Here is a 23,225-nt window from a genome sequence, read left to right on the forward strand (position 1 = left end):
TTATGAACTTCTTCATTCATTGGCGGTTTCTTTGGGTTATTTTCAAATACAATAAGTAGGTTTATAGATTAATAGATTTAATAGATTGTGTAAGAAACCATTTTTTGAAACTGACTTATTTCAAAAGGATACAACTCGGAATTATTTTCATGCAGTAGAGAGAAGGACAACAGACATGAAAATGTTCCAAATGGTAACGTTTATTTCAACAAGAGGCTGATAAGGTGAGCAGCCAAACAATTTACTGGCACAATACAAACCTGATTTGTCTGTTGCTTTGAAATACTCCATGCTAATAGTAGCTTTTCCAAATTATCATCATTTTAAAATTATCATCTCTCAGTAACTGATCATTGTCTCACACCTCTCATTTTGATAGATGACTTTTCCTTTAACTATAACATAGCTGATCAATGCTTCATGTCCCCCAAACTGGTAAATCAAGTGCTCCCACCTAAAAAGACAAGAGGTATAAGAATATCCAAACTTGCATTAGAGTGGCTTATATACCTAGTAAACCTGGTAATTATAAAAGATTTGACTGAACCATGGGAAAACACTATTCCAGGTGTACATGTTGATTTCTTTTTGCATGAATACAGTGAGTTCATGTACAAATGATAGTGATCATCACTATCACTGTAATGATAAGACAAGGGGGAATGGCTTTAAGCTGAAAGAGGGTAAGTTTATATCAGACATTAGGAAGAAGTTTGTCCAGTGGAAGGTGTCTCTGCCCATGGCAGGGGGGTTGGAACTGGATGAGCTTTAAGGTTCCCTCAAGCACAAACTATCATGTGACTCGTTCTGATTCTGAACCACTAGAAAATTCCTTCCATGAAATAAGCAGGTATTACCTTTAGGTAACCATTTAGGTTAACCATTAGGCATGGATTGTTTGTAATATTAGTGCCAAAAGTCCCAGGCTTTATTTTCCACTGGAGCAATTAAGAAGAATGAAAGTGGGTCTAAAATGCTAGTGGCATGAGGAGTTCACTAACCTCTCCACTATCCAAACATGGTGAAAACCAGTCCCTTCTGTTAAACCACATTTTAGATGACAATGGAAGAACAAACCTTGACGAATTTATGATCACAAGATCCCCCTGCTTGCCCATCTCTATGGAGCCATGTGTATCCGATTTTCCCAGAGCATAAGCTGCATTAATGGTGGCAGCTGCCAGTGCTTCATTCATTGACATCTTCATGTTTACACAGGCCAGATGCATCACCATAGGCTAACAGGCAAGTTAAGTGGAAAATGGGAGTTATCAGTAACACAAATAAAGCTGTTCATGCCTCAAATCCCTAAGCGCTCCTCCCTTCTTGTGCAACAGAAGTTGTCCTGTGTAATGTAAATCTCGTCAACTCCAGAATCAGAAACCTAAAATCAGGAACTTTGAGAGCCTTTCTTATAAGCCTCTCAGTGTATACATAGAGCCCCTTCTGGTTTCAAGAATTGCTGGCAAAAACTACCAACACACTTCAATAAGCATGAGCAGTTGTATAATCAGGGGATACAGCTCTCTTTACAGATACAGAGACAGTTTTAAACATGCGAGATCTACACACAAGTTGTACTAGTAAGAGACTGCATAATTTTGTGGTGTCATAAGAATGAAAAATAGCTTACCATTGAAAAACAGTATGCATTGGGATTAAAGTCACTGCCAAGAGCAACTATAACTCCTTCTTCTAACATTTTTCTAGCTTGCGGTTGCTTCAGTCTAGTGGGAAAAACACTTGTCAGTACAATTCACGTAGTTATTATGTGATGATTTACAAAAGCAAAAGCCACCACTCGGTTTGGCTAGATGCATGCATTCAGCTACACTGATTCTTTTGGGGATGAAGGCCCACATTCTCCTCTTGGCTCTCTACCTATCACCCTACAGATAGCAAGAATGGGAATTGTGATCCATTCTTTTAAAGTATCATGTGGGAGCAGCCAGGATCAACCATCAGGCTTCAGGCCACTGGAATTACGGTATTTATCCAGACCTCAGCCATGTCAGGATTTACTAGGTGAAAATCTTTGTTTCCCCAAGAAGTATTTTCTAGTCCTTACAGCTTCAAAGGCAGGCTCCCAAACACCTGGCACAAGCAATGCAATAACCCCTTTCCAACCCCGTTGTCAATTTGAAATGTTAAGTTGAAGCTGTGACCTTAAAGTCGTGTATATTAGAGGATTTTCTCACTTAGCACTGTTAATGCAAAAGGAATCTTTAATAACTTCAATATCCAGAATGGCCATTTCAGAATTGTTTAGCCATTGGATTAATCTGGGAAGGTGTTTGCAAGGCTGGGCACTAGGAAATACACTAAGAAGTTTTAACCGTAGTTGCTGTAAAACCAATAGCATGAAACATCATGTCCAGAAATAACGCACTGTAACAATAAAAATGAAACACTAGAGTGACTGCTGCTCAGAAAGTAGTATTAAAAGCACTGCAGTTAACAGAAAAGAACAGTAAATGAGGTCTTCATGAAGTACTTACATTGGGTATAAGACAATCCTGTCCCTACAGAATATTCTTAGCAGATTTATGACAACACGATGCTCCAAGAGTTAATTGTGTTTAAAAGGATTTGTCTGAAGTGCCATTCCCTGTCCTCACGTGTCCTTCCAGCCTCTGCATCACCTGCTGTGCTCTACTGCCAGATTCCTTAGGAGTACTGCAGGCAACGGCTAGCAAAGGCCAAAACAAGAGTGTGCTTACCATTAAGCAACTCTCCAGCTGCACACTGACCACCAGCCCTGGTCAGCCAGTGAAGGATCCCTGGCCACTGCTGCTTTTCTTCAAACCAGGGATTGTGTAGAGGCAGGACCTTCCAAGATCTGAGCTCTCATAACTGGTACTGAAGGAGGCCAGCAAAGGATGTACATTACCTCACAGCAACTTCTTATACACTGCACAGCTCTCAGACCTCCAATACTCTCTTAACAAGTCTCTCATTCATGGCTTCTTCATTTTTAGACTGGGAGTCCTGTGTTCAGTAAACAGGACACTGCAACAAATGAGGCCTCATTTCCTATGGCTTGTTATTATTCCCATCTTAGTCTTATCCTGAGGTTATAAACTTCCCAGTGCATGGAGTCTGTGGAGTAACCACGGGAGTTACAGCCACAGGCTCTTCTGTTGGTGGCTGCATCTCTACTGTCTCCTTCACCTCCCTGATCAGTTTGCCTGATGAGGTATTTTGCTCCTGGGATCAGTTTGCAGGACCACACGTCCTCCCTGAGATCTGTCTTCTGGCAGTGCATGTACCTGCAATCAGCCAGCGGTTCAAAAGCGCTGGTGCAGGACATGAACAGGTACACAAATACAAACACAAGCATGGTCACAGACATGAGCACCAGTGGCAATGGCAGTAACAAAGTGGGCTGTTGAAAATCAGGTCTCTTCACACGAGGGAAGGTATTATTGGATCATGGTCCTCATTATCTACTTGGCTTATTTTGGGCATTAGGGGTAAGTAGGTGATCCACCTGTGCTTATCTGTAATATCTGCATAAGAAAATAGTGTTCTTAAGGGGATTCTGCTCAGTATTGCCTGGGTAAAGTCAGATGAGATTTTTAAAATGGTACACAGTCTTTCAGCTTTTTTGATAGCTGATGGATTCATTTCCCAGCAAAACCTTCTGCAAGAGAGCAAATACTGCAGAGATAATTTGCCTGAAAAGAATCCAACTCAGTTTTAAAAGTCTAAATGGGTTAAAGAAAACCATCCAGATTTCTTTTTCTGATTGATTCCTCATCCTGTCACAACAGTTAAATCCCAGTGTTGACTGCATCACTCCAAATCTCCTGCGAGACTTCTCAGAAGTAGGATATTACCTCATTACTGAGAATTTCCACCAGAAACAAGACCTAAGTAGGCTCATGCAGCTCTTTGTGTTTGTGATTGTCTTCACTGATCAAGCCTGGTCCTGGAGGCATAGATACAAGCTTACACTTTCACATTAAAAGACCCTAAAACCATACAGTTTTGCTGTTACAAAAGTCTTCCACCAACCTAGTGGCCTTACCTTAGCATGTAGGCAGTTGTTGGTAAAAGGACAGCAGCACACTTAGCTCTTGCCATTGCCTTGATACCTTCATCACTGACTTCTTCCAAATGGCTGATAGCCCGGGCTCCAAGTTCAGCTCCAAGCTAAGCAATTCATTCTCAGTTAGTGGAGTAAAGCAATGTTGTTTGCAACTGACTGCAGGAGACAATTCACTGCTAATGTAAAATTTACTAAAGAAAATCCATGAAGAATCATTGAAAGAACAAACGGAACACAGAGACAAAGTATTTGCTAATTTACTGCAGGAGAAGTTGTCCATGAAAAGGTATTGACCATCCACTGAGTGGAAGCGCACCCTTAGTGGTGTCTTCAGCCGTCTGACAAGCAAACTCTGGGACAGCTATGGATAAAACCACAAAGTAACCAGCAGAAAACAGTTGACAAAACTGACACTGGCTGCAGAACTAGTAGTGCAACTGCTGCCTTCAACAGTGAAGCACCAAAAAAGGCTTTTATGATTAATCAATTCTTTTGGGTTTTGGTTTTGGTTTGGTTTTTAATAAAGCAGAGAATAACTTGAGCAGACCCCACAGGAAGGAAGCAGTGATGGTGAAATACGGTCTTAGAGTGACTTTCTATATCAATCTCTTTGGCAGCCTGCTCCTGACTAAACCATCCCTCTGAGTGTGCTCACTGCACATCTGACTTGTTGCTGCTAACAACGTTTCAGAAAAAAAGATTTTTCAAGTTGCTGTTGGGTTCAGGGATATCCACCTTCCCCGTTTGTACCCCATGCGGAAGATAAGTAAAGTCAATGTTTGATTAGGCACTGCATGTTGGTGCATGTAGGTCAAGGCTTCCTCCAATGTCCTTAACTCCAAAGCTGCACAATGGCTGCACTTTCCATCGTCTGACAGAAGTAAATGCCTATGAATGCTCTGTTTTATAAAGCCTTAGAAAAGAAAACCTCTGACAACTGCAATTCTTTCACAGATTCAGCCCCTCCAAGAGCAAAAATGGCTCCACTGAATGTTAACAAAGACGTACCTCAGCAGATTTCATCGGATGGAGTTCATCACCGTGGAAGTTAATCTGTAACCCTATATCTTTTCCAGCTTGAAGAATTCTCCTGGTAGACTCCAGATCAAAGACTCCCTTCTCACAGAACACATCTATATTGTTAACGTGTATTTCACCAGCTAGTTTGAGTTCTCTCAGTTTAGGGAGATGGTTGTTGATAATGTCATCTGTAGCTTCAGCAGCAGTTTTCCCTCTAATAAGAAGAAAATGTTAGGGAGCCATAAGAATAACATCCTTGAAGCCTGGCAAACACTCACATCACACATGCAATTACCGGATTGTTTAGAAAATGGTGCAAATACAAATCACTCAAAACCCCTTCAGATTAAAAACTTAAAACTACTGTAATTCACATATTCTCAAATATGAATTACTTTCCATTCAAAGAACATTGGAATACATTACCATAGGTTTTTTATAAGGTGGGTACCTTAGATGCTAACCAAGACATGGGATAGTTTAAAATGAAATCTGCTTTTCTATATTCTGACCTCCTTATACTGTATCCTAAAACACAGCTATTTAAAATATGTAAATGATTGTTTAAATATGTTCGGTAGTGTTCATGCAATACGTTTATGCAAGGATCAACGCTCAAAGGGGATGTGCAGCACAAGTCATTGTTTCAAATTCACCTCTCATCTTTTTGCATTATTCAGAGTGATAGCTAGGCAACTGTTTCTGAATCAGAGGGGCCTCCCAAGGTTCAATTTATCAAAGTCAGATCCATTTACAAACCCCCTATTAGAGAGAGATAACCCAGGAGAGATCAGTAAATGCCTCTGATCAAGAGAGCCAACAATCCCAAAAGATGCAGTTGGGTTGTTAGTATTTTGCAGTTTTAAGATCTGCAGATAAGTGGTACACTGCAGCTAAATGCCTGCAACACCTCAATCCCCATTTCAGTCACAGACCAGCGTTATACAAGTGCCACACATGGGAGCTTTACAGTGGCAGTAAATTCCAGAAGCCAAATTCTGCTTGGATTTATAAACAAGGCTGTGCAGTTATAAAGCAGAGCAGAACCTGGTTTAGGGCCCTTGTTTTGTTCACTGTCACTGAAAGAGTCATTGGGGTTGCCCAGGCTTTTACCACACCAAGCTTCCTCCCTTTTCTTCTTTGACTCAGCAGCATTTGGAGGAACTTGGACTGAAAGATTAGGATCAGAGCCAAGAAAAAGCAGAGGGAAAGACAAGTCTTGGTTTCACTTTCTGGGGGGACATAATGCCCAAGAATGCAAAACTCATTGTTTTAATGCAAGAGACTTCTGCTCAGGAAATCACTACGAAAAAACCCATTAATTTGATTCAAAATGACAACTAGAGAGATGAACAGTTATTTCTTTGTTCCCTTCCTGTAAACTTTCTAGGTTCAACTCCTAAAGAACTGCAGATACTCCAAGTCTGGAAGTCCCAAGGCTGGAAACCGTTTTTAAAAGCAATGGGCAGGAACAAGCATCGCTTTAAACAGGGCAGCCCTAGTTTTCTCTAGGATGGGGCTCAGACTGAAGTAGCTTGCACCATTTGGTGCATACTTCAGTAAGTGCTGCCTATTGCCAGTGCTCTATATCATGGTCCCACAGAAACTGAAAGATGCTAGATTAGATATTTGGAAGAATTTCTTTACTGTGAGGGTGGTGAGGCACTGGCACAGGTTGCCCAGAGAAGCTGTGGCTGCCCCATCCCTGGCAGTGTTCAAGGCCAGCTTGGATGGGGCTTTGAGCAACCTGATTTAGTGGAAGGTGTCCCTGCCCATGGCAGGGGGTTGGAACTGGATGAGCTTTAAGGTCTCTCCCAACCAGTCACAGGGAAAAACTGTCAAAGTGAGAAAGGCTTTTTATGGTATCTCTGCTTGAGCCAATAGGTGTGATCAAACACGTTTACTTTAATCTTCTACTCATCACATACCTGTGAGATCTGTGCATTTCTGCATTGCATGGAAGCGCAGTTAAGGTTTTTTTACTGAGGTATATCAGGATCAGATATACCATTTATATCTCTTAGCTGGTTAAAATAAAAGTTCATGGCAGAGACTGAGAGTAGCAGAACTTTCTGTACAGGAAACCCTGTAATCTGTGTTATGTTCAGTGGAGGTTCAGCTGGAGGCAGGGATTCTGTGCTAAACTGACGCTGGCATTTAGTAGCCATTAAAAAATGCTTCCCTGTCTTCCTTCAAATTAAAATTTAGGAGAGCCCTCTGTAAACACTGGCTATTGTTTCAAATAATGTATTTCAGGAGGGCTGGCAAGAAGAAATGTTTCTGAAAATAACAGCCCATTTTCGATGCAAAGCAGTAAGACTTAACGAGAGCAAGAAGAATCAAGTCATATTACTTTGGCACTGAATGAGCTCCACAGTACGTTGAGGAAATGCCGATATCCATGCATTGCTTTGCGCGTTCGATCACCCTGAGCATTTTAAGCTCCGTTTCTAAGTTTAAGCCATATCCACTCTTGCATTCAACCAGCGTAGATCCTGTTCTGAGCATGCGTTCGAGTCGGTGCTTGAAAGTACTGAACAGCTCTTCCTCTGTGGCCTTGCGAGTGTGTTCCACAGTAAAGTGTATTCCTCCCCCAGCCTCATGGATCTCCATATAGGATGCACCTGCCAGCTTCGGGAAAAAAGGAAACAAAACCCAACACCCCCATACATTTAGCTGTTAAATGTGTTTTTTCTTTCCAAGGGATTCTGCAAAGTGCCTTGAGAGCTCTTTGCAAAGAGAAGAAGTGGGGGGAAGGACAGAAATCTCCATTAATTCTTCCTCCCTCCTCTTCCTCTTCTCTCTCCCGTCCACTTGGTTGAAGCAGTCTTGTAAGAAGCGACATAAAGAGAACTACTTTGAAGATTTTCTTCCCCCTGAGCCCAAGGGGAAAACTTATCTCTAGCTCAAAAAGTCATTTATGTGGAGAAAAGGGGGGGGGGGGTGGGGGTGTGGAATCAAGGTTAGATGGTACAGAAGGTGGCACTCCTGCATTTCTTCAGTTACTGCAAAACTATGCCAAGGCTGGCTGCAAAGGCTGCAATTACACTTCTCTCTCAGACTACCATTATTCAGAAATCATCCTTCCTCAATTATATGCATTCTTCTACAAATCAAAGATGGGATTCACTAGAAAGTTATGTGCAATAAAAAGAAAGAGGAAATAAAAGTCCAGATGTGTAATGTTACATCATTACCTTCATTGCAAACTCATGAACCCTATCACCAGCCCACACTGGATGTGTATGTGCATCTACCAGGCCTAAAGGAAACAAAGTAAATGTACACTCACGTTACTTTGCTGTGTAAGAGAAAAGGTTATGGACGTGCAAGCAAATTAAACAGCAGAAACTCCCCTCTAAGGCCTCTATTAGAGAAAAAGAAAAATCCAAGCAGTGCAAAATGTAGGATTTTCTTTAAAAGCTGTTAATTTTCTTTCAGGTTTTTAGGTGTGACACGTTATGCAAAATGCCTCTGGGTGAGTGCACCAGTTGCTGAGTTTTTCATGGTGTTTCAATGACATTTTCTACCTGTGGAGGAAATTATAAATTGCAAACGTTGAAAGAGTTCATTAGACTTTACATCTGTGCTCTTTAAAAAGGCAAACTGCTTAGCTTGGCCTTAGTACGACAGCACTTCCTCTAACAATAGTCCTCTTACTCCAGCGGGAGCTTTTTCTACAAGCTGCAAAACCGACACTACTGCATGCCCAAGGCCACTGCAAACAAAACCGAGGCCTAACAGCTCATGTGCTAACAGCACTTGCAAAGCTCGTGCAATGGACTTGCCCAGGTTTATTTTCCATCAGGTGAAGCTGCAGAGCATATGACTTGAAATCTCGTGCTGCCTTTTTGCCTCCAACTGGCCATGGGCAGGAGGGAGACTGAGCTCTGTGGCTGAACAGCTGATGGGCAGAAAGGGTACAGAAAAGAGAGCTGAATCTGGCTATGTGGCCCAGCTACATTACCGTGTGATCTATGATAGAGGAACAGTTCTAACATGAAAAAAGAGGAGACAAAGCTCTACCATGAAGCCCAAAAGAGCCATGCTGAGTGCTGCAATTTTCTCCTTGCAGCACTCCTGATGAGGAAGCGATGATCCTCTGCCCCCACAACAGGATACTGCCAAACCAGTACTGAACATAGAGGCAAAAAAGCTGGAGGGATGTTTAACACACATTAGCAAACGTGAGTACTTTGTCTCTAAGCACTTGCCACAATTCAGCACTGCGTCATTAGGGACAAATACACCTACCTGGTAACACGCACTTCCCAGAGCAGTCAATTATTCTTTCAAACGTTGCTCCTGAGAACTGATTGCAAATAACATCTGCCCGGCCCACAGCTTTGATACAACCATCTCTGCAGACAACAGACAATGGACAAAGGAAGCATGAGCCTGCTGAAAAGGGCAGTGCTCACTGACAGAACTCCTGGAGCAACAACTCTCTGGAAGCAGGGGTAGGGACCTTCAGCAGGACTGAAGGTGCACACAGGAGGTGGTTTGCTCATTTTACAGATGCACAGAAAATGATGGAATAATGCCATGTATTCCAAGGTGTTTGCCATAACACTTGTCATGTCCTCCGCTTAGATCCCTTGGGACTCTTGGTACTCTTTTGTTCTCATTTCTGCTAGACAACATTATTTTTCCCTTGTGGATCAGCAGATACACATTACTCCAGCAGGTATCTGCAAAGCCCTCTCCCCCTCATGGAAATCAAACTGTCATCACTAGCCTTCACTGCCTGGCCGTGAATCATACCCTCAATGCCCTTGGAAGCCATGGGGATAAACCTCTTTGGGGCTGACCATCGGTTCAACAGCAGTTTTCTCCGAGTGGAGCTGAAGGATGGTACTGGGAACCGCAGACTGCACTTGACAGATTGCCACCAGCCATGCAGGGAGTTCCTCCTCACCTACACAACAGAGGTCCCCTGGGCATGTGCAGCACCTCTGTCCTCTAAGCCTTGTCTTTCTCCAGCTCTGTTCAAGCTACCAAAACAGCAACTGGGAGTCATCATGGGAACCTCAATGAAGCTGCCTCTGCACTACATGGCTGAATTTTTAAGATGCAAAGAGCAGTTAGAGCATTTAGAAATGACAGAGATGTAATTACATACATTAATTATTAACTGTAATTTCATTCATTATACAAATTATTTATACCATTGCTAGTAGTTCATGTCAGTTCACATAGAAAGCAGAGGGAGAAGAAGGTAGCTGTAGTCTTCAAAAGCACAAGTTATCTTCAGGAGGCTGAAGTGTGACCACAGCATGATAAAGGAAGTTATCAGGACTTTGATTGAAATAGTCAAAATTATTTGTTATTTGAAGACAGGCTGAGAGAGTTGGGCTTGTTCAGTCTGAAGGAGAGAAGGCTGCGGGGAGACTTCAGGGAAATCTTCCATAATCTAAAGGGGGCCTACAAGAACTTTGGAGAGGGACTTTTTACAAGGGCCTGTAGTGGTAAGACAAGGGGGAATGGCTTTAAGCTGAAAGAGTGTAAGTTTGTATCAGACATTAGGAAGAAGTTCTTCACTGTGAGGGTGGTGAGACACTGGCACAGATTGCCCAGAGAAGCTGTGGCTGCCCCATCCCTGACAGTATTCAAGGCCAGGTTGGATGGGGCTTTGAGCAACCTTGTCCAGTGGAAGGTGTCCCTGCCCATGGCAGGGGGTTGGAACTGGATGAGCTTTAAGGTCCCTTCCAACAGCAACGATGCTGTGATCCTATGGGGATTGCAAAGCCCCGCTGCACACAGGCAGGCAGCTGCAGTGCCCTGCTCCCGGCCAGAGGCAGCCGGCGGCAGCCACCGCGGCGGGGGCAGCGGCAGCGACCCCTTCCCGCAGCCAGCCCCAGCCCCGCGGCCCCGCACTCACAGCCCCACCACCAGACTGGCGTCCCGCAGCACGGCCAGGCTGTCCGCGTCCTGCCGCCGCAGGTACTCCTCGCCGCGGGCGCACACCAGCACCAGCTGCTGCGCGTTCTCCAGCAGGAGCCGGTGCCGGCCCGCCATGGCCCCCGGCGGTGCGGACAATGACGGCCGGTGCAGGGAGGGCCGCCCCTCGGCCCAAAGTCCCCCGGGGCGGTGCTGGGGAGGGCGCCTGCGGCCCCGCCGGCCTGGCCCTGACCCCGACCCTGGCTCTGCCCGTGCCAGGGTTGGCCTTTGTTTACCAGCCTCCCCCAGAGGGTGAAGGCACGGAGGTGTGCAGCAGGGCAGGAGGGGCCGGATGATTCCACCCGGACAGGGCACGGGTGAGGTGGATGGCGGTGACCATTCACACCCCGGCCACATCCACCACTTGGCAGAATTCGGGCAAAAAAAGCTTCAGGGTCAATGTGGCAGCTGCCTGCCCCAGGTGAGGGATGCTGTTCTTGATGCGGTCTGGGGCAACGTGACAATACCTGTACATCGTGGTGGTATTGTCTATATATTAAGCTATATATTGTCTATATGTTAAGCTTCAAAGCACCAGTTTTGCCATCTGGGGATTCCCAAAGCCCTCTGTCAACACTGCACCACCTGGAAATTTCGCTTTGCCAAGAAAATAAGAGCTTGTGAACCGGGAGCATTTGTCTGCCCACATCTCCCTTCCCTGGCACCCATCACCTCCCTAGTGTCCATCACCACCTCTCCAGTGTCCCAGCACCAGCCCCTGAGCGACCAAAACATCTCTCACCGAACCAGATATCCAGGCAGATATTTATCCAATTCCACGACTGAAAGGTGCAAGTCTGCTGCCCCCTACAGAATTAGGGATGGGAGAATCAGGGAGCAAATACTTATTCTCAACATGGATTTTTTGTTTTCTACTCTCTTCAAACATTGACAGCACGTACAGGGCTCCAGCAATTCCCAGAGAGTCTTTCTAAATGAGTGGTCCCTCAAACACCTTTCTGGTGGTGGCAATCTTCTTTAGACACCTTTTCACCTGTACTCAAATGAGTAACACAAACAAGCTCAAAACAACACGTTTTGTATTTCTCATGTCCTGCTGTAAATCTTTCTTGGCTCTTTTTGACTACATAACTTCTTACTATATTTAGTAAGTATTTTTGCAAGGTATCAGCTTTTGCTGCTGGAATGACCTGCTACTTGGTCTGGTTTCTTTTATCTTAGATACAATTTGAACAACTTGAACACATGAAAGCATCTTAATTTCAGTTACTGTGTATACCTTATATTTCAATAGAATCATAAGCCCTTTTTTTTTTTTTGTTTCTTTAATACATATATAAGTGAATATTTGCAGTTTTGTTTTTTGGACTTCCTCTGGGAGAAAGGAAAATCTGTTGTATTCATGGTGCTTACTCCATGCCAACTAAGGACCAGCCCCTATTACATTGATACATTCAGAGTACCTTATTTTCACCTGCATGGCAATTCTTTTCGCACCACTTAAACCCAAAATCTGAATTAAGCACATGTAAGGCTTTGTGCAGCTTTACCTGCATGGGTTCTCCCACTGAAATGAATGGAATGCTTTGTGGTGCGAAGATAAACACATGCACCCATCTTTGCAGTGCATGGCCATAGAACTAAGATTAGCTATGAAGTTATATGCCAAGGTATGATTTAGTCACTGTGTTTGATGCCTGGTTCTATGCAAAAAATAGAAGCATTTTTCCAAGTTTGTGAAGTCTAATGAATATACCCATCAAAACAAAACAAACCTGTAGACACTTAATAAAATATCTCAAAAGGATCTGAAGCTACATGAAAGCATGCTTTCATTGAGAATGAAAACCCAAGGCTCTATAAAGCAGGTGCTCTCAGTCTTTGAAAGAGGGAGAAATTACAGGAGAAAAACCTATGTTTTCTTAGTTCTAAGATCATACTTTTATTCATCTTATCCATCTTAGAGTAGCTTTCTTTTCACTCCTTTTCTTCTAGGCACCGTTTTCACCTAGACACAGAGTACATCAGGTATGTCAGGTACTCTTTCTTTACCCTCATGAGAGGAACTAGGCATGCTGTCAGTACAGCACAACTCAGAAGACATCTTTTGACAGACAGAGGCCTCTGTTTCATTGAAGAACCAGTCACATTCAGCTGCAGACATAGAAGTTGGTCAGCATACACCAGGGCTTTCCAAACCATTATTCTGAAAAGCTGAAGGACTAAAACACATGGTGTGTTCTCATAGCGATGGCACCACCTGCTGATGCAGTGCTAGGGTCATACTTAACAGCTCCCACCAGCCCCACTTCTACCTCATTTGAGGGAGCAGCTTTCAGGTCAGCACCAGGATGCTCCAGAGAAGGAATTGATGGGATGAGAAGGCGGCTGTCACAATCTTCTCCTCTTCCAATACCAAACCCACTGTGATTATCAGTGACAACACAGAGAGGGCACTGGTCTTCATCATGCATATGTTAAATCAGCCATGCTGTATCACAGACCACATGCTTTTTTTTGCCTTATTCCTGCCACTGGAAGTACTCTAACTAGAACACATTTACTCTAGCTGTTTTGAGGATTCCTAAGCTGCCAGTACTGATTTCAACTTCAGCAACTCTTTTCTCTTTCCCAGAGGGATTGCCATACAATTGCCTTGCTGCTTCAGTAGAGCTGGGAAGCCTTCAAGCTGCCAAAAAGGAACTGGTTTAAATAGTGAAAGGCTTCACAAGTACTTCAAATGTAATTCTTTACTCTTTACGGCAATTTACAGATGCAAATATTAAAGGAACACATGCAGAGCTACAGGGATGACTTCCAGTGTGAGAAACAAACAGGGCAGTATTTCTCTGCAGAATTCATCCCCAAAAGCTGGGGTTTTCCCCCCAGTTCACACAACCAGTGTTACATCCTGATGGAGCCAACAGCCTCCAGCAATCTTCACTCCAGCCATCCCACAAGGGATGAATGATCCCAGCTGAAGGACCAGATCTGCACTCTGTGTGCAGCAACCACAGTTACCACCTGTGCAACATTTACATGGAACTTTTTCACTTACCTCAAAACTCTCTGAGGGGGACAAGTTACCATTTCTATTTTTCAGTGGAAACTATGGTACAGGTACAGCAGCAGCTTTCCCAGCAATTCAAGCCCCACTGATGACCATCATCTGGCTGCAAGCAAGATTACTTTTACAGCTGGGTCACTGCCTGATTTTTGCCCAGCTCTTACTTTCCCCATGTGTCAAAGAGGGCTAGTACTTCCATATTTGACAGCAGCAATGAGTGAAGAGTCAGAGTAACAGTAGCTGTAACTGAGGCTCATGAACTCCACCTCCAGCAGTTTGGGTTCCAGTTTGCAGGACCACTTCTATGAGCTGCATCACAGAGACCTTCGAAGAGGGTCTCTGACTGGCAGCATTGCAAAGCACTCACCTGCTTTCACCAAGAAGTACTGACAGGTAAATGATGGATTCTGTTAACCATCTGTTTATTCTTAACATCAGAAAAGGTGGTTATTGTGTACCTGCCAAAACTAACACTTCAGATACCGGGTATCAGAGGGGCTTTCTCTTCTCTGCAGACTCACTGTGTACACTCCCATTCTGCAGTGTGTCATCTTAACTCTGCCAGGGCCAGTAAAGTCCTCAGACCTTGGTAACTGCCAAGAGGCCTTTGTTTGTGTGGATTATTGGCTAGCAACGGTACAAATCCGTGCTTCCTTGATTACGATTGTACAGCCACACTTTAAGCTTCGCAACTCAACGCAGCAGAGTATTTCTTAAGAGATACTGTAGTATAACAGATCTCCACAGCTCACCTGCAGTGAAGCCTTCACAGCTATTTCCAAACAGTTTATAAACAGGTTGAAAGATTAAGTATATTTGAATAGTAACTGCATACATACTGTAAGATGTCTTGACTGCTGTATTTTCCCTGTGTTTCAGATGGGAAGAGAACTTGTGTTTTGTTTGCAGCCTTCAGCTATTAAAGCAGAGGACAACTAAGAACAAGGCTCCTGCAAACACTGAATAAGTTAGTTTTTTCACTTGGAGTAAAACCTTGTTTCTACTAAAATAGGGCTACAAAGCAGTATAGCTACATCCTCTCAATAAAACAATTTAAAGCTGAAGGAATCATTACCAAATCATCAGCAGTCTGCACATCAGGATGTTTTTTAAAACTTTTTCTGTTGCTCATTACACAGCCTGTGTTATCATTATTAGAGAAAGAAACAGCTATGCCTGCAGGTCCTTGTCTGCTCAGCAGTGAAGCTAGAACAGAAAATCAACATACATATGACGAAACCTTCTTCATCTTCTATGTTAGTCTGCATGGCAGCATGACTGCCTGACAGCAGCATACTGACAGCCTCACTGAACTGAGCTGATACATGGATCACACATCTGTTTACCTTCACAGCACACAACTTTGCAGATTTAATTCAGTCCACCAATCACTAAAATTCAGGTGTTTCCCCTCACACTAATGGCATTTGTTGACACTGATAATACTTAAAAGTTGTTTTGGGAGGGTCTTTTGGGTTTGGTTGGTTGTTTTTTAAAATACTCACTTTCCACTCTAACATTTTCAGCTTAAATTTAAATAGTTGTCTGTTCCTTCCACATAAGCTTTTCAGACACCTATAAAAGATTAGAGGCCTTTTAAAGGTTTAATTTTCCCCATATTAAAACAGGAAAAAAAGAAAAAGTGAACACTTTGTTACAAAAGTATGGAAAACAAAAAAGTTTATTTCCAGATATACAAAACATCTATTCTCTCATTTCTCCATCTTCTTCCTCTTCTTCCACGCCTCTGATGTACAAAACATTATTGCACCTGTAAGCAAAACCAAGAGTTTCCTTAGTTGTGTTATAGCCTTCCCCACGTTTAAAGCCTTAAGCATTTCCTGCTCTAGTGTAGCCTGACCACAGCCAAACCCCGCATGACAAATTGCTGCTGTTGACCATGTACATGTTTTCCACAATGTTCCTTAAAACTGCACACACACCTGCCTTCCCACCCCCCAAGTTTATAAAAACAATAAGTGGTTGACAATGCTACACAAGAATTTTTTACTTTTGGGTTAACAGTGACAGTAAAGTTTCACTTCCCAGCATACAAAATGTTTTCAGTAACAATGTGTTAGCATATAATCACAGAACGGTTTGGGTTGGAAAGGACCTTAATGATGATCTCGTTCCAGCCCTCTGCCACATGCAGGGACACCTTCCACTAGACCAAGTCGCTCAAAGCCCTGTCCAACCTGGCCTTGAACACTGCCAGGGATGGGGCATCTACAGCTTCTCTGGGCAACCTGTTCCAGTGCCTCACCACCCTCATATTAAACAATTTTTCCTAAACCTACCACCATCTAGCTTAAAGCCATTCCCTCTTGTCCTATCACTAAACACCCTTTTAAAGTGTTTCTCTCCAGCTTTAATGCCAAAGGATTGACAGATACAAAATAATCCAGAAAACTAAAGTACTGGTACCCAAAACAGGATCATAAATGCCTCCTTAGAAATACTAAAAATTCATTCTTCCTGCTCTCAGAAGGAATACCAACATCACTGTTGCATTCACAGCCTTCACATGGAGCTACATTAGTGCCTTAGTCAGACAAGAAACACAGCACTACCAATACAAGTGGTATAATTTGATACAAGTGCTAAGATTTAGACAGCTTATCCCCACCACCAACACTCTCATTACCTTATCAAGACTTCACCCAGGTGTCCCGACAGCGCACCGTCTATATACTCCTCTGTGTTTGCAAGCTTGAGAAGAAAACCAGCAATAAAATCAGAATAATTACAACAAAAGGAGCTTCGCAGAGCACACGGCGGTTCTGCCCCGCTGCCCGCTCCAGTGGCAGGGAGGCCGAATGACCCCGCCCTCACCGGCGAGGCGCTGCCGCCCCTTCTGAAGGGCCGCCCTTCGCCGGCCCCTCAGGACCGAGGCCCAGAGCCACCGGGACAGCTCCCATCCCACAGCCCTCACCTGCATGTTCATGTAGCCGTCGACGGAGACGAGGTACCCCTTGTACTCCATCCCCCACTTCAGCTTCACCATCACCGGCTTCCCCGTCAGCCCGTTCAGGAACGGCTTCGGGTTGAGGGGCAGGCTCTGTCGGGAGAGCAGCCAGTCAGCGCGGCCGCCCCGCTTCCCCCCCCCCGCCCCGCTAACGGCCGCGGCCCCCCCTGCCTGCGCGCCCCACCCCCACGCCTTCCCGCGCTCGGTGGCGACACCGCCCTCACCATGGCGACGCGGCGCGCGGCAGCGGCCCGACACACACAGGCCCACACGGGAAGGCCTCGTGCGCGCCGCGGAGCTGCAACAGAATGGGCCGCCGCGCCGACCCGGCTTTCACTTCCGGGGGCACCACTCTCACCTCCGACCCCTCGCCCCCCGCCGCCACACGCTTCCCAATAGGTTGAAACTCCCCACGCGCGAACCGAAAAGCGGGGCTCCCATTGGCGTGGCGGCTCCGTAAGCCTCTCTCATTGGTAGGCCTGGCTGTCCTTCTACCCTTTCTAACCAACCGCTCTGGGGGGCGGGGCTAGCGCTGGGCCACCGCGCCGGGGCGGAAGGGGCTGCTGCTTAGCGAAGTACCTCAGGCTCTGAGGCTTTTTCGTCCCTCCCGACTCCCTTTTTATGCCTTCATCGCTGTCCCGGAGCTCCCAAAGGGCGAGCTTTGCCCCCTTGGATACCCAGCTGCCTTATCTCCTCTTGGAAGCGGGGCCGGCAGAACATCGGCTGCCCTGCGGCCGGGATGGGCGCACCGTGTGTGTGTGTGTGTGTGTGTGTGTCCGTCCCTCCCGGTGGAGTATCGCTTAGTTTCCAGCTCTGGGTTATTTCCCGGCTCCGAGGGCCGTGCTTAGCTCGGCAGCGGTGGGGCTGTGCATTTCCTTTTCCTCATCCCTCCCGGTGGGTGTCCACGAGGTGGCAGCGCCTGACCCGCCCGGTGGCTTCAGCACGTAGTGGGAGCTGAAGACAGCCTTGTGCCACCTGCCAGCCTTGTGGGCGATGAACGCGCGGCGGCGGCGGTTGGCGTGAATAAATGTGTGGACTGGTCTGTGTTCGGTGCTCTACACGCACGGATAGAAAACCTCACGGCTTATAAAGCGCGTAAGTGATGGCCTTGCCAGTGTGCGAGTGCTCTACTCAGTCACATTTGATTCCCCGGCATAGAAGTTTTTAACAGAATCACAGAGTGGTTTGGATTGGAAGGGACCTTAAAGCTCATCCAGTTCCAAAGGGTTGCCACGAACAGGGACACCTTCCACGACCAGGTTGGTCAAAACCCCATCCAACCTGGCTTTGAACACTGTCAGGGATGGGGCAGCCAACAGCTTCCCTGGACAACCTGTTCCAGTGTCTCACCACCCTCTTATTGAAGAACTTCCTACTATCTAAACTAAATTTACCCTCTTTTATACTCTTTTTCCTATCACTGTGTGCCCTCTCCAGGAAAAGTCCCTCTCCAGGAACTCATGAAACACCAGTCCTTTTCTAGCTTTAATTTGTGACTCTTAACCTTTGACAAGCAAATGGGTTGAACCAACATTTGTACCGTTTACTAACTTGTCATGTCTATACTAATGTCTTCTACTGACATTAGTGTAGACATGAAGACTCCGTCTGAAGTCATCAAATGCCACAATGTTTACTTATATTTGCTTCATTTTTCATGTATTGGATGCTGAATGTGGACAATATACCCTCAGGGGCTAACCTTTCTGTAACAGAACTATTACATTTTTTGTGCACTTCACCTTCCAAAGGTCAGCCTAGTGCCCTGATACTGAAAGCAAAACCATCATCACCTGCTCAATATGAGTGTTTATTGCTGTTGAATCAACAGCCTATCTTGCCCAGATCCATCTGTCCTCACACGCAGTGGTTGCAATGCCTTTATGGTTGGATAGAAGCAAACAAGTTGGAATTGTAATTCCTTTTTAACTATCATGTATGAGAAGTGCACTCAGATATTGTTTCTATGATCATTAGAAATCCACATGGTTTTCTTTTTGGGTGTACTGGATAAGTGACAGAGACAACATCAGAATTATGCTAATACCTTCTCTGGGAGCGAGGCTCACTATGGGCCAGCTGAAAGAGTAACTTAAGTTACAAGATTTCTGTATGGAAGTCTGTGGAGACTATGTAGGAAAAGCATGAACACAATGGGAAAAGTTGTATATATAACAAAAATTTTCATGCCACTTGCAGTAAAGAATAGCCGATTTCAAGAGATAACGTGTAATATGACAGAACACAATGAGCTTAGAGTGCCTTGGATAAAATCATACCGTGGGAGTAATTTTTGCACTTTCCTGACAACTGACAAGGATGGATATGTATATCTGTGAATAGCAATATAACAGGTTTGGTGTCGTATCTGTAAGCAGCACTTCTTGCATTTAAATATTGAAGCAGTTTTGATCACAATGTCTCTACTTGTGTTGGCGAAACTTACTGTGTATGCAGAAATACAGGAGCCAATCACATTCTGCATTTAATACACTCTGTCCCTCTGACAGATGAATAAATATTCCAGCCCTATTGTTATAAAGTTATCAAAATCCAGAATAATTTTCCAGGGTCATAGATATCAGCACAGAAGCCAGAGAGCAGGAGCGCTTGATTTCTAGTTTCATAACTGATGCACAAATTCATGCGTCAGTAACATCCTCAGCTGTAGACTGGGTCTGCAGCAATTTTGTGTGGCGGTAGGGCAGGAAGGAGTACTGAAAACACAGAATGCGTGACTACATCTGATGTAGTTAACTGGATAACTTGGTTAATCACGAAATAAAATAGCTTTGGCCTTTTTTTCCCATGTGAGGAATTTGCTGTTTACCTTGTTGACTGAATCATTCTGACTCAGAGGCTGTTTTACTTGGGTCTTCTCCTGACCTTCAGCACAGGGTTGAAGTTCACCTTTTGTCCTCTTTGCATTTCCCCATGTAATAGGGGAAATAATCGTTTGCATTCTTTTCTGGCTTTGGGTCAGGGTATTTAGGCTGCTGCTCAACAGGAAATGAACAGGAAAGAGTTTTTGTCATAGATTAATCCAAACCTTAGATCTTGCATGGATGGATAGGCTTTTCTGTTGCAGCTCAGTGGTGGGAATTTAGCACAACTGCCTGTGCTCCTAAGGAAACACATTAAGCAGCTGGACATCCGACTGCAGCAGTGTTTCTGGTGGAGGGACTCATTAGATGGCGTTATCTGTGTTAAGTGCAAATGCTCACTGACACCATTAACATGCCATGTCACCATAATGCCAGGCAGAGAGTGCTAGCCTCTGTACCCTCACATCAGTGAGATAAAGCTGAGCTGCCCAGGAATACTGCTTGTTTGTGCCGAGTTTGCTGAGACAGGAACTCCCTGCAATAGTCCCCTTATGCCTACCATTTCTTAAGGAAACTGTCAGAGCTGACCCATGTTCCAGCTTCTGGGCTGCACTTTTAGTGACCATCCTGTGCCTTTTCCTAGTGATATGCCAGTGTAAATTGGGTTTTGCTTTGCTACACTATTCTCCCACTTAAAGCACATTACCTGAAGGCACAGACCTGAGTTATGAGTGGGGAGAACGGAGTTAACAAGAAGGAAGCTCCACTAGGAGACAGTACCCTAAAGGACAGGTTTGCATCAAACTAAATCCAGTGTAGCACATTAAGTTAGTCCTACTAGGGGGTGGATGAACCTCAGCTTCTGGTTCTGTTGGGTTCATAACTGACAAAGCAGTGTAAGAACTGCTTGCTGCTCTCCCCCTAGGAGCCTGTCCCATGTGGAGGGGTACCAGTGTACCACCCTCGTTCCTTTCCCTTTGACAGACTCCTAGACCATAGCATCTGGTTCTTGAAAATACTAGGTGATATGATGCTTCAGTCTAAGCTAGACAGCTGCTAAGTAGCCTTGTGCAGATCAGGAACTGATTTCTGAGAAGCCCTCTATTCTGCTTGGGGATGCAGCGGTTATGACTGTCATGGACCCAGAAGGATTTTGAGGCTGTGTGCACCCTTGTAGAGTTTTGCTGCTGTAGCAATACTGCTAAAATGTGAAGAGGATCTAGGATCATGACAAATCTTGCTATGAAATAAATTTATTTTTCCTTTAGCACCAGGCTTAATGGAAGATTTGCCATTATAATTCATACTGTAATTGAAAATTTGCTCTTGCCCAATTTTCTATAGAAAGTATTTGATGATTTTGTCTAAAACCCTTTTTCAGTAAGAAATATGATATTTTTGTATGTACAGAAAAAGAGACGAGAGACTTGCCATTGGCCCTGCATGTCCAGTGGTGGCTAGTGTACTGATGTGAGGAAACACAAGCAAGATGCTGAAGTCTGGGTTGGACTTGCCCAGCAAACAGAAAGTGTGCTGCAAAGGGCTTCCAGGGCAGGAGGCGGAAGTGAGCCTGTGAAGATTTAAACAGAGTGTTTCTTCTTGAGTAGAGGATTTATGTGCAGTTCCAGTGCCTTTTACCTGCAGTGACATCAATATGACATGAGATCTGGGGGGGACAGCAGGTACATGCTAACAAAAGCCCAGGTCTCGATGGAGTCATAACAGTTTTTTGTGCCCCCTCTCCCCTTGAGGTTTGCCAAGTGGCTGTGCTGTGAACCTGTCATCAGGCTGGGCTGTGCCAGGGAGAAGGGGCATGGGATGGGTATTGTACAGATATGACGGGAACATTAAAGCCTCCTTTTATGCAGATTGAAAACCTTTATTTGTGCAAATAGAATTCACGCAAATTATGCAGCTACATTAAAGAGAGGCCCTTTAAGAATGTGCCTCTGAAAACACAAGCTCCTTTGCCAAGAAATAATGGGACATCCTTAATTATCAGCTGTTGTCTTCTGGGTTTGGCAAACTTCTGTTGTTTTATGTGCTGTTGCTTCTTTTATGCTTTGACATTAATGAATTAGAATTGAAATTACGCTCTGAGGAAAACAATGTGATCTGTATAAATAATAAAATGGCATTCTTGTGTGTGTCAGAAAGGATTGGGGGAATCAAGCATTGTGCAGAAGGAGCCTGGAAACTGCTTTCGCACAAGCATCTTAATGGAAACTAATAGCTTGCTCCAAATCACAGAAGTGGTTCAGGAGTTGGTGCTTTAAGAAATCTGGGCAGAGCTTGGAAAGTGTGGAGGTTCTCTGTGTTATGTGCAAGCTATATTTTAAGAGGAGATCATCTGCTGCTCCTCTCTTCCTTTTACCTTCAGCCATGGCTGAAACACCAGTGGAAGTGGTGGTACAAATGTTTCTAAACCTGAATGGTCTTTCATTCATCCAGAAATCCTCTTGGACAAATAGTTACCCTAACAAGCAAGAAAACAATTTTTAACAGTGAATCTTGCAGGAGGAGAGAAGAGGAAGGAGAGGTTAGATAACAGGGTAGTTGGATGTGGGATCACTGCTGAAGAGAGGCTATGTGTTGTACAGGTGATCCCTCACTGTTTCAGAGAAAGAGCAGAAGGCAGCTAGCTGGAAAGGAGAAAGTAAGAGAGAGAAATGCTGCTGCATTAAGGCAAGGAGCTAAATCCAGGACTTCGGACATTCTTAGAAAACTTGTCAGAGCCCAAGCAATATTCTGAAGGATAAGGCAGAAAAATGGGAGCCTGGGTCCCAAAGAAACCTTGTGACTCCTCATGGCTGACTGGCATCTGCAGGGACAAGTATGTCCTGAACTCCCACCTTTACAGCCTGAGCCTTCAGTGTGCTGTGGTTTTATTAATTTGGCCAGATGCATCTATTCTTGTGGTAGATAAGGGAAGACTGATTTGAGGTCAGAGCGTCTGCAAAGTCTGTTGGTCTGTTTGCATTTGTGCCTCTCCCAGGGGAGCCAGAGCTGGTCCTGGAGCAGTGAGGCCAGAAAGTCTCAATTCCAGGAAGGATCTGCAGACAGAAAAAAATCCCTAACCCCCTGTGCCCTGAAAATGTTCCAAAGGCGATGTCTGTGCTTCATGTTTGACTTGAACCTGAGCCTAGGGATCACATCTCAGTGGGGAGGCAGTGATCACTACCCTGCATCTAGGACCAGGGAGCCTCTCTGCTAAACTGGTGGTCCTTCTGTGATGTCCTCTCTGAGGCTAGGGGATGGTGAGGATCTGCTGTAATGTCAAATGTGTACGTACAACCTTTCCCATGGAGCAGAAAGGTGGAGAAGCATTCATGCAGCCAGTTTCTGGTCAGCTATCAGAACTCTGGAGCATCCCATTGCCTGAGTGAAACAAGC

The 23,225-nt window shown here is 44.7% G+C and overlaps 2 protein-coding genes across 3 annotated transcripts; both read right to left on the minus strand.

Moving 5' to 3' along the window:
- Positions 1-191: 191 nt before the first annotated feature.
- AMDHD1 (amidohydrolase domain containing 1) lies at positions 192-11,135 on the minus strand. Of its 2 annotated transcripts, XM_061351246.1 has the most exons (10): positions 10,953-11,062; positions 9,990-10,121; positions 9,326-9,432; positions 8,269-8,333; positions 7,425-7,702; positions 5,060-5,285; positions 4,031-4,155; positions 1,634-1,727; positions 1,078-1,238; positions 192-454 (listed from the first exon to the last, which is right to left on the minus strand). In XM_061351246.1, the coding sequence occupies exons 2-10, from the start codon at positions 10,013-10,015 to the stop codon at positions 340-342; spliced, it is 1,197 nt and encodes a 398-aa protein (XP_061207230.1). In that variant the 5' UTR covers positions 10,016-10,121; positions 10,953-11,062; the 3' UTR covers positions 192-339. The 2 variants fall into 2 exon arrangements, with proteins under 2 accessions (XP_061207230.1, XP_061207229.1); XM_061351245.1 differs by lacking the exon at positions 9,990-10,121 and having other exon boundaries at positions 10,953-11,135.
- A 4,495-nt stretch (positions 11,136-15,630) lies between these two features.
- Positions 15,631-17,354, minus strand: SNRPF (small nuclear ribonucleoprotein polypeptide F). The gene is made up of 4 exons (XM_061351229.1): positions 17,232-17,354; positions 16,975-17,100; positions 16,687-16,751; positions 15,631-15,810 (listed from the first exon to the last, which is right to left on the minus strand). Exons 1-4 carry the CDS (start codon positions 17,232-17,234, stop codon positions 15,744-15,746), a joined length of 261 nt encoding a protein of 86 aa, XP_061207213.1. The 5' UTR covers positions 17,235-17,354; the 3' UTR covers positions 15,631-15,743.
- Positions 17,355-23,225: the final 5,871 nt, after the last annotated feature.

This window comes from Neopsephotus bourkii, unplaced genomic scaffold, assembly GCF_033783945.1.
Source record: "Neopsephotus bourkii isolate Nb327-2 ecotype Australia unplaced genomic scaffold, CSIRO-AGI_Nbou_v1 NB_567, whole genome shotgun sequence".
Taxonomy (NCBI): domain Eukaryota; kingdom Metazoa; phylum Chordata; class Aves; order Psittaciformes; family Psittacidae; genus Neopsephotus; species Neopsephotus bourkii.